Raw genomic sequence first — 11,244 nt, 5'->3', positions numbered from 1 at the left:
AGAACAGGTAATATCAAATTCATGTTTCTGTTACCAGCCTCAATCTTATTCTTCGACACCTTCCATAGCCGATACTTGTCTCAAGAGCCGTATGCATGGTTTCGACTCAGTCACATTATCTGCTGAATGAGTTTCTGTTTTTCGGGTTAGACCTCCTCTCTTTGGGTGGATTTCCACTGTTTCTTTCTGACAGAGGAAGCTCATTCCTCTCCTCTTGTGTACTCCTTACACAGTGGTTGGGTATCAAAGTTTTCAACCTCCCTCTGTTTTCATTTCCTCTTTCGTTCCTTGTGGCATTGCTCTGGCTGGTTTTGGCTTTTTGTTGGATAAAGGAGTCTTTTCCTTCGCTGAACATCACCTGCTCCCTGCACTCGGCATGTCTGCGGCTCCAGGTGTGTTAATTTTATCCATCTTTTTCTGTGTTTGTTCATCCTTAAAAAAGAGTAATGTGGTTTTTGGTAAATAGAATGCAGAGTAGAGTAAATCGCCTTCCTGTTTTCAGTTTAGTTTTGGGATAATTGGATATGGAATTAAAAGAGATACAGAGTTCTAGTTATTGGTTGCTAATTATGCCTCAGTTTTGGGTGGTGTATTAAACGCTCTCATGTCAGATTATTCATCCTCATTCTGGTCTTGGCTGTTAAGTTTAAAGTTAGATAATTATATCGTCATTTCTAAGCCTTGCTCAAACGTCTGTTTTAAACTGGGGCATTGGTGGTGTGCCTGCACGGTTTATTGTTGTTGTTTAGTCTGCCCAGAGGATCCTTTGTAAGTTATTTCTGAATGACTAGATATTACAGCCTATCTTCAATCTAGTAAAAGGATTTCTCCAGATTTCTGTCTTTCTTTCTTGATCTGGAGCTTGGAATTAATGAATCCTGGGTCTCTGGTTTCTCCGGCCCGGAAAAATCCGCCGGCGGTTTCGGAATTGGGTTAAGGTACAAAGCCTTAATTCCGGGAATTGATTTTTTATCTAATTCTGATCTGCCTACTTAATTCAGTAGGGGGATAGAGTTATTTCCAGATTAATGTGGGCTGCCGCTTTTCAAATCATCCCATCTCCTGACGAGCTTATTGCTCATGCTTGCGTCAGCTTTCCTTTATGGTGGTGGACAGGTGGTCTCCCCTTCTAAATATCTTCCTTTGGATTTATCGCCGGATTGTTTCCCGAGTCATCCTCTGACAGCTCCGTGATCTGAATCCTTATCCTTTGAGATTTGAACCCATTTTCTTTGGGTTTTATGACCGTATGATCCGACAATTATTTTGTTGGATTTTTAGTACTGCATATAACAGAGCTAGGTGGCTTTTCGGGAATGGAGTGTCCATCCGACTCATCTGCCTTGGAAGCCATGGTCCACGCGGCCATTCAGGCGGAGACCGCACACGACAATGCCAAGTTGTCCTGTGAGTGGCGCTCCACGCTGGAGGATATGTTAATTCTCCCTTCGGTCCCTCACGATACGCGTGCTCTTCAAGATGGCAATCCAATCTCCAAATCAAAGGGAAAGACTTCTTCCGCCTCACTGCTTTGTCCTCTGAAAAATTCTAAACCTGTTAAACTGGCTCCTCCTCCTGCGGCGATTAAGCTTGAAAGTGTGACTTTGTCTGAACGCATCGATAGTCTTCAGGATTTTGCGTTAGTTGGACGTTGGCATTTCCCAGAAATGGAGGACGCCAATATGAGAGTTTGGCTTGAAAAGCATTGGAAGCCTTTGATAGGATATGTTCCTATCGTTGCTAGATTGCTTAAAGAATGGTATTGCTTCCACTTCCTAAGCTCCTCTAATCTGGAATCCATTTTAAATCATCAGTGGGTCTCGGGGAGAAGTTTCCTAGCTCTTCATAGGTGGTATTTGGGCTATAATCCGCTAAAAAATACGCCCACCAACAACTTAATATGGGTAAAACTGCGAGGTCTTCCTCTGGAGCTATGGTCCAAAGAAACTCTAGCGGAGATAGGGAATGCTATTGGTAGGTGTGTGTATGTTGATCCGAGATGTTTGGGTGAGAAGGACAAGCGTGTCGCTTGGATTCTCATTGACAAATCTTTCAGGGGAGGTTTCCCGGACCATATTGACATTTCCTGGGGGGACTTCAAAATCTGTCAGAGGCTGGATTTCTGGGGAATCCCCTTTCGATGCTCAGCTTGCCACCGGACAGGTCATTTATTCAGAAATTGCCCGAGGTTACTTTCAAAAGACCGAAAGCAGCAGGGTCTTTCTCATTTTGGGAAAAAATTCTACAGGAGGAAATGTCCTTCCCCAGAATCGGAGAGCTTTCCATCTGAAAATTCTCTGTCTCCTTTGCAAAATGTCCAGTCTAGGATCTCTCTAGAAGGTGATCACCAAACCCAACCCAAATCCTCGTCACCGTTAAATGCTATATCTCCTTCTATGCCACAGCTGGAACCTGCCTCTGATTTCGAGGTCCCTCTTCCCCCTCGATCCTCTTCCTCCCATCTTCCCCAAAAAGGAAACCCTTGTGGTTTCTTCCTCATCCCCGTCTCCAAAGAAGATTATCTCCCCGAGAGGGAAAGGGAAGGCACCTCTGATCTCAGCTACTCCTGCAAACTCCCCATCATCTTCCCCGTCAAATTCCATAGGTCATGATTTAGACTATCTTTTAAATAAGAACTTGATGGACCTCAGACCGCTTACTATTCACAAGCCTGGAAAGCCCTCGTCTCCTCGCATCAGCCCTGATTCCGCTTGCAATATAACAGTGAGGAGGAAGAACAATAGGGGCAGCAGACACTTCAGGGGAAGGGGAGACGAAGCTGGTAGGGGTATTCGGAATTTGTCCCTTATAGATGTCCCGGTTATTGATATGACAGATGATCGGCCCCTTAGAGCAAGCAAGGCCGGAAAATCTTCAAAATGAATTTTTCTCTATCTATGAATATTAGAGGTCTGGGGGCAGACCAAATTTTTTGGCTTTAAGGGACCTTTTCCGTACAGTAAATCCCAAAATCATTTTGATTCAGGAGACCATGCATGATTCATCTGTTGCAATTTCTTATTTTAGAAAGATGTTTCCTTTATGGCACATATCGGCAGTAGATGCAGTTGGCCTCTCGGGGGGTCTGGCGGTGTTATGGGATCCCGATTGGATTCAGGCAAAGGCATATAGTTGTATGGTTGGCATTCTTATCGCAGCTCATCTAAGGGGTCATAGAAATCCAATTAATATTCTTAATATGTATGCGCCCTACAAGAACAGACGGCCATTTTGGGATAAACTGTTCGAATCAGAAATTCTTGACATTGATTTTTTGCTGATTGCAGGAGATCTAAATGTCTCGTTGAGTATGGAGGAAATTTGGGGTGCAAAGAAAAAATCAGACCCGATTGCTGATAGAATCAAAAATGAACTTTTATGCAGGAACTTTTTTGACATCTTTCCATCAAAAATGATGCCGACGTGGGAAAATGGGAGATCTGAAAGTGCTTATATAGCGAAAAGGCTGGATAGATTTATCCTCCATGACAGCTTAATTGAAGAGATGGGCATGCCTTTCTCATCAATTGAGAATGTTTTTATCTCTGATCACAGGCCGATTATTCTAGGGTGGAGAGAAAAGGGTTTTAGAAAGGGATACTCTTTCAAATTCAACAGAACAAGTCTTGAGGACCCAGTCTTTAATGAGGTGATAACTCAGTGTTGGAAGGAGATTTCAGAAAAATCCTTTCCTTGTTGTATGACCTTCAGGGATAAAATGGATGCAATTAGAAAAGTGGCAAAGGAATGGCAGTTTCAAAAAAGACAAATGAGCAGAAAGTCTCTCCGGGAGATTCAAATAGAGTTGGACAATATTATGGTATCCATGAATGATAAACAACCCTCTTTTGAGATGAGATGTCGGATAAAGGAGCTGCAGAGGAAAAAGCAAACGATTCTGGAACAGGAAGAAGCTTGCTGGAGACTAAAGAGTAGGGCGATCTGGCTTAGGGAGGGAGATAAAAATACAAAAAAAATTCATAAATATGCGAGCGCCAGACGGGCTAAGAATTCTATATGGAAGTTAAAGGACGAAAATGGAGTTTTCCTTTATGCCCATCAGGATATTACAAAGGAGGCTATTAGATTTTTTGAAAATCAGTACAAGAAATCTAAAAATTGCAGGATACAGGATATTCTGTGGGGCATAGAATTATTTCCCTAGATGTTTGATGATGAATTAAATGAAAAAAAAATTCATCCGATTTCGCAGGAGGAGCTTTTGGCGTCTATGAAGTCTTTTAAAAGGGACAAAAGCCCGGGTCCAGACGGCTGGACGATTGAATTCTTTATCCACTTTTTTGACCTGATAAAAGATGATCTGCTAAGAATGGTGGAGGCCACAAGAATGTCCGGTAGTATAAACAATAAAATTTCATCAACTCTTATAGCATTGATTCCAAAAAAGAATGATGTTGTATCCCTTCAGGACTATCGGCCAATTTCTTTGTGTAACATTTCGTTCAAGATAGTGTCTAAAATTATTGCTGAAAGAATCAAAGGAACTCTTTCTGAGTTTATATCTAAAGACCAACATGCTTTTCTTAGAGGGAGGAACATTCTGGACGCGGTTGCTTCTACACAGGAAGGTTTGTTTGCCATACATTCAAGAAAGAGTGAAGACATCATCTTCAAAATTGATCTTCGTAAGGCATATGACTGCCTGGACTGGAGTTTTATTAGATGTTTGCTTGCTAAGATTGGGTTGAGGCCCAATATGATTAACTGGGTCATGGCTTGTATAGAAGGGGTGAACTATGCTATTATTATTAATGGAATCCCTTCGTCCTTTTTCCCGGCAGCCAGGGGTCTCCGCCAGGGATGCCCCTTATCGCCATTGATTTTCATTCTGGCGATGAACACGCTCAGCCTCCATATCAACAAAGCAGTAGCAGAAAAAAGATGCTGCCCTTTAAAAATTTGCAGGAACATCTCTATCTCCCATAACCTTTTTGTTGATGATATTATCTTGTTTGGAATGTTATGTAGGTTTACATGGACTTGCTTTTATGATATCCTCAGAAATTTTCAGAAGGCTTCTGGTCTGCAAATAAACAAGGAAAAATCTATCTTTTATCATAATGAAATCAGTCAAGAAGCGGTGGACTGGTTATCAACCTTGTTTGGCGTGAAGTCCCACTCGATCAAACAGGGAATTAAATACTTGGGGTTCCATCTTAAAGCAAATGGCTATTCCAAAAAGGACTGGCAGTGGATTATTGATAGATACCACAGAAAGATTTCATTGTGGGAATTCCGATGTCTTTCTCTGGCGGGCAGAGTCATTCTGGCTCAATCTGTGCTGAACCAGTTAGCTGTATATTGGGCCCACTTGTTCTTCCTTCCTGCTAGCGTTATTAAAAAAATGGATAAGATTACAGTGAATTTCATCTGGGGAGGTCAAGCAGAAAGACGGAAATTTCACCTCACAAAATTATCAGATATCTCTTCTCCTAAGAGCATGGGAGGCTGGGGTTTGCTGAACCTTCGCAGTTTTGGAAAGGCGCTTTTATGTAAATCGCTTTGGAGGTGTATTTTTGGTGAAGGGTCCTGGAGCATGATTATTAAAAAGAAATATCTGGGCGGCAAAGATTTTTCTTTATGGTTCAGGGAGGGAAGGATCGGCCCCTCCTATGGGTCAACAATCTGGCAAAGTTTGCATAGGATGGAAGGCTTCTTCCTGGAGAACTTAACATGGCGGTTTCAAACAGGTAAAAAAATTCTGATTGGATATGATCTTTTTCTGAGTGGAGCCGAGGACATTTATGTGCCGGAGGTTTTATTAAAAATTTTCCACAGGAGGGGTCTCTTTTTTTGGAGTAGTTTAATTGCTGGGTGGCATGGATCGATCCCTTTGTGGAAAGATGTCGGTCTCCTTCAGATGCTGCCCTCTATTGCCATATTATGGGAGCCTATAAGGATGAGTCTTAGATCATGTGGTATCTTTCGCTCGGAGGAATCAGATGATATTATCTGGAAAAATTCAAAGTCATTGTTTGGTGTCAGAGTGAAAGAGGTTTACCAGACTTTAATGGACAAGAGGGATCCCCATCTCAGTCCTATTTTTCCTGTTACTTTTTGGAATTCCGAGTGCCCATCAAAAATGGTTTTTTTTGCATGGCTGTTGTTCCGCAACAGAAATCTTTCCTGGGAAAATTTGAGAAAGCGGGGTTGGCAGGGACCGGGGCTTTGTCCTATGTGCAGATCCGATGAGGAAAACAACTGGCATTTATTCCTGGATTGTCATATCGCCCGGCAACTCTGGCTGTCTGTGGAGAAATGGTTCGGTATTCTTCATATGTCTCATTCCTCTATATCTGATGCGTTTTTTTGGTGGAGCCAACAGAAAGTGATCTGGAGGCCGTTGTTTATTATTTGTCTATGGAGCATATGGAAGGCGAGGAACAACTCCATTTTCAACAGCATCCACTGCTCTCCTGTGGATATATTCTCTAAGGTTTTACTGTCTTATGAAAGCCTCTCTTTCAAGGCGCCTAAGGAAAATGAAGATGTTCTCCCTTCAGATCCCCTGGTTTTTCCTTCTTTCCCATGCGCGTTTTTTGATGGTGCTGAACAGAGAGGCATCTGTGGCTGCGGGGTTTATATTCTGATTAATGAATCCTGCCATTTCAGTATCCATTGGAATGGAGGAAGGGGATCTAACTCTAAAGCAGAAGCAATGGCTCTTGCTGGTTTGTTATATTTTTGTTCCTTTCTAGATATCAGGCATGTATCGATTTTTGGAGACTCAAAGGTAATGGTGGATTTTGTGCACAAGGAAAACAATATCTCTATGCCTCATCTCGCTGGCTGGATGAACAGGATCAGGTCCCTTTGGAATGATATGTTCGAATCCTCCATAAAACATATCAGCAGGTCTCAAAATCTGAAGGCCGATTCTTTATCAAAAAAGGGTCTCTCATCATCACCGGGTATATGGTTTGTGCAGGGTTTGTCTGAAGATGAAATTTTCAATATTCAGGAGTTCTCTCCTCCTGTCTTCTAATCTCGCTTTAGCAGTTTCTCAGTCATGCTTTTCTTCAAAAGCATTTTTTTCTTATATAGCTGTTTTTGGACGAAAAGTTTTTTGGGGATCTTGTATCTACAGACTGACGGTAAAATCTTTGCATCTTTTGTACCTTCATACAGGAACAAGAATGGCATGTTTCTCTCTTTTGAGAGATACGATCATATTTTCACTATCCTATGAATATGTATCCATTATGAGAACCGTTATATTTCTTATATAATACAATACAACTTTTTTCATTCAGAAAGATTCGAGGTTTTATTGAAGACATCACATATTTAATTCAAAATTATAATAGCAAAACAATTATATAAAATATATATATTTGAAGTCTTATCAGAGACATCACACATTGAATGATATATTCTTCTCATTGAAAGTTCGAGTTACATATATGTTATATCCTTCTCCGCAAATTACCTTGTGCAAATATCCTAAGTTTTTCAGCCCCACTGCCTTCCTGAAAATACTGAGACTACTTGGTACTTGTAATAATCTGCTAATGTCGCATGTTTTCGGCATTTCCTCACACCCTACTTTTCTCCTATTACATTGCCTGTAGCGTTCAAAGAAATTTGAAATTTAAATAAAAAATTGAAAATGTAAGCAGACAAACAAACTATCGAGTTAATTATTTAATTATTGCACCATCATGTATAACATTCACTTTTAAAATGTCTTTATTCAAATTTCTTATTTCTTTGAAATAATTATTTGTATAGCGAAAGAAAGACGCTGGAGGCAGTGTCCTACAGAAGAAGAGTGGGGAGTGAGGACATTCATGCTGCCAGCAAATTAGTAGACTTGGCAGGTAGTGTCAGCGTTTCCGAGGAGGTTGTGGGGGTAAACAAAACTTTGGGTATTTACATAAACGGATAACTTTGCATATAAGATATAACTTTTCCAAGCTTTGCTTTATTATATAATATAATAATTGTTTTGCTATTTATAACTATAACTTTGGTTAAACATTGATGAATGAAACAAAGGTTTAGTGAAAAGACAAATTAATAATTATCAATAGAGTAATTTAGTCTCGGTAAGGTAAGGACTGATAAATCTAGATATTGTATAGAAATTATCTTTATACGAATTTTAAAATACTGAAAATAAACAATACGAGAGCATAACATATAAAACACATATACAGATAAAACCTGGACTTCCAGATTGATTTTTCATTATGTTCCTTTCAATGTTACAATACATATTTATACATGCCAAAGCATCCAATACCATGGACCTAAAAACCATTGCATCCAAAACTATGGACCGAAAACCATCACATTCAAAACCATGGACCCAAAACCATCGCGTCCAAAACCATGTGCGAAAACCATGCACAAAACCATAGGTAAGTCCACCCAACTTAATATAGGGTCCACAAAAAAATTCCCCAAAACGCCGCCTCAGACCCTGTAGAGGGGGGCTACTCGCCCCCCTCAAACCCCCTGGACAAAGGGGGCCGCCGCCCCTGTGACCCCCACTGCATAATCTACGCAACGAAAGGGGACTCCACCCCCCCTCTAACCCCCCATTAACTAAACAGGGTAGTCATTGAAAGAATATAACACTAGTCATTGAAAAAATATAACACAACCCAACAGAGATTTGTTAAGTCTATTTCTTTATACCATAAAGAAAAAACAATATTTTAAAGTGCACATATTTTTTACATAAATTATAAACATAATTAAATATTTCAAAATACAAATTTTTGTGATTCAAAATTTTATATAAGGGGACTCCACGCCCCCTCTAACCCCCTGGTTAACTAAACAGGGTAGTCATTGAAAGAATATAAAGTCTATTTCTTTATACCATAAAGAAAAAACAATATTTTAAAGTGCACATATTTTTTACATAAATTATAAACATAATTAAATATTTCAAAATACAAGTTTTTGTGATTCAAAATTTTATATAAACTATTTTCTAAAAAAATCATATCACTGTTTTTATGTAGTGTGTGGTTATGTCAATATTTTTCAAATTACATATTGTGATTTACTTATATCTTAATGATAAACTATAGTATACAGTTTGAAATAGATCAACATAAAGATAGTAGTTATGTGAATTCTCTAGAAAATATTTTATATAAAATTAAATGTTGTATAAGTATTTTTTGCTATATAAAATTAAAAAAACAAATATATTTACAAATTTACAAAAATTTATAAATCCAATAATATTAAATGAAAAATAAATTTATAAAATGTCACATAACATCATTATCCAAATATTAAAAAGCACCCCAAAATATAATTAAAGAAATCACCCCAAACCAAAAAAAACTTTAAAAACCCAATAAAAACAACCTATATCGTCTTTGTTAAAAAAAAAAGCGTACATCCAACCAAATCTTTGGTTAGTCAACAGTAAAAATGTCCAAAATCATGGTTAGCCAACAGTAAAAATGTCCAAAATCAACAAAACTTGTCTGTGTACTTTCCCTTACACAAATTGTATTAACTCTTAAAACCACCCATCATAACCTTTCATATATACAAAAGCTTTCAACCCTACAAAGATCGCTGATGATTAAAATGGCCACAAACTAATTAAAACTAATACGATTGAAATGACCACAAACTAATTAAAACCAATATAAGGCGTCAGCCATCTATTAACAAAAAAAATCTAAAATAGCAAATTAAAAATAAGACCATATAGATTTATTTTAGGTACAGATTTAACCAGAGTTGATAGGCGTCAAATTATAAGAAAGCAAAATATAATAAGTTAATTTTCTTTATTTAAATTGTATTTTTAAATGTTAAATAAATAAAAATTTTAATTATAAAATTTAATTGTTTCATAATATATACATTTTTTAAATAATATATAATATATTCATAATTTACATTCAAATATTTTGCATTACATTTACCTATATATCAAAACATTTTATGAAACAAATTAAAATAATTTTTTAGTATTAAAACATCCCTTAAATTAATTTTAATCATTTTATCAAATAATTGTTTATTAAAACACAAATACATAGCAACGGGATCATCACCATATTTTTGGAACCAAACCAAAAACCAATTAAAATGGTTAATAACTAGCATTTGCACCAGATGTTGCAAAGGAAACGCCATAAGGCATAAATTCGAGAAGCATTGTGACATATAAAGAATCATTGAAGATGAAAATTAGTAAGTGGTGGGTAAAGACCTAATACCCAAAGCCCACTGCATTAAATAGGTCTTGTTTTTGGAAACTTTTTGGCTATTACATCTTGCCAAAAAAAACTTCTCATTTATAGCAGGCTATGGAATAACTTTAACTAGGAGATTGCAGGTATTGAGGAGGAGCAGAATGTTGTCCTCATTAGTAAGATGAATAAGGGAATCATTAAAAGAGGAACTAAGAAGGGTTAAAAAGGGTTATTTACAGTTCTCCATTGTGGGCTTTTTCTGTATCTCAATGTGTATGGTAAGTGTTCAACACTCTATCTGCTTCCAATGACTTCAATTTGCATATTCTTAAAAGGAGTTTCTGCTGCTGTTTAAGCTAACATCCTCTTTTTGGTTGGATTTATTTCTGTGAGCAAGGTGGTATTCATTCTTTTGGCTCTCTTTAGTTCCCTTAGTTGTAAGTGGACAAAAATGTTGGACTTATATGACACTGAAACAAAGAACCATTGAGCTATCACAGTTTATAAATAATCATATAACAGAGGTAAACATATCAACCAAAATTTGTAATGCATCAGGGTCATGGTCGACTCCCTGAGACCAGATAAAAACTAGAGAAGCCACTGTCATGACCCCGGTAGAGAGCCACAGCAAAACCTGAGTCGTTTGGGGAGAATGGAGTCTCGGCATAAAAACCAGAGAAGCCACTGTCATGACCCCGACAGAGAGCGGCAGTAAAACCTGAGTCGTTTGGGGAGAATGGAGCTCCCGGAAAGGGTTCGCTGACTAGTGCTCCCAAGAAAACCAATGTGGCGAGGAATAGGCTCGCGTCGTCTAACCAAACATTGGATGACAATATACCTGCAACAGCGACGTGAAATGATTTACAATGAAGTTTCTATGGGTAAATAAGACATTGGAGTTTCAATCTAGCAGAACTAAAAGAAAGGATGAGAAAAATCTTTCTTACTTAGTATGCTCCCACCAAGTGAACCACAATGCATGCATTGGAAAATTCAATAAGTCAGTATGGCTCATAGAATCCAAATTTTGTCAATAAGTTTCTAG

At 38.1% G+C, this 11,244-nt stretch overlaps 1 protein-coding gene across 1 annotated transcript; it reads left to right on the top strand.

Moving 5' to 3' along the window:
* Positions 1-2,992: 2,992 nt before the first annotated feature.
* Positions 2,993-4,165, top strand: LOC149161159 (uncharacterized). The gene has a single exon (XM_089434792.1). The coding sequence runs from the start codon at positions 2,993-2,995 to the stop codon at positions 4,163-4,165; it is 1,173 nt and encodes a 390-aa protein (XP_089290918.1).
* The last annotated feature ends 7,079 nt before the right edge of the window (positions 4,166-11,244 follow it).

This window comes from Pinus tabuliformis, chromosome 5_2 (assembly GCF_031772625.1).
Source record: "Pinus tabuliformis cultivar Carrire ecotype Pingquan chromosome 5_2, CPIR1, whole genome shotgun sequence".
NCBI lineage: Eukaryota > Viridiplantae > Streptophyta > Pinopsida > Pinales > Pinaceae > Pinus > Pinus tabuliformis.
The sequence above is the reverse complement of the archived record's forward strand: the minus strand, read 5'-3'. Positions and strand labels throughout refer to the sequence as shown.

Bases quoted from the DNA above. Each gene is read 5' to 3' on its own strand.
- LOC149161159 (XM_089434792.1), top strand. From the start codon at position 2,993: ATGCATGATTCATCTGTTGCAATTTCTTATTTTAGAAAGATGTTTCCT.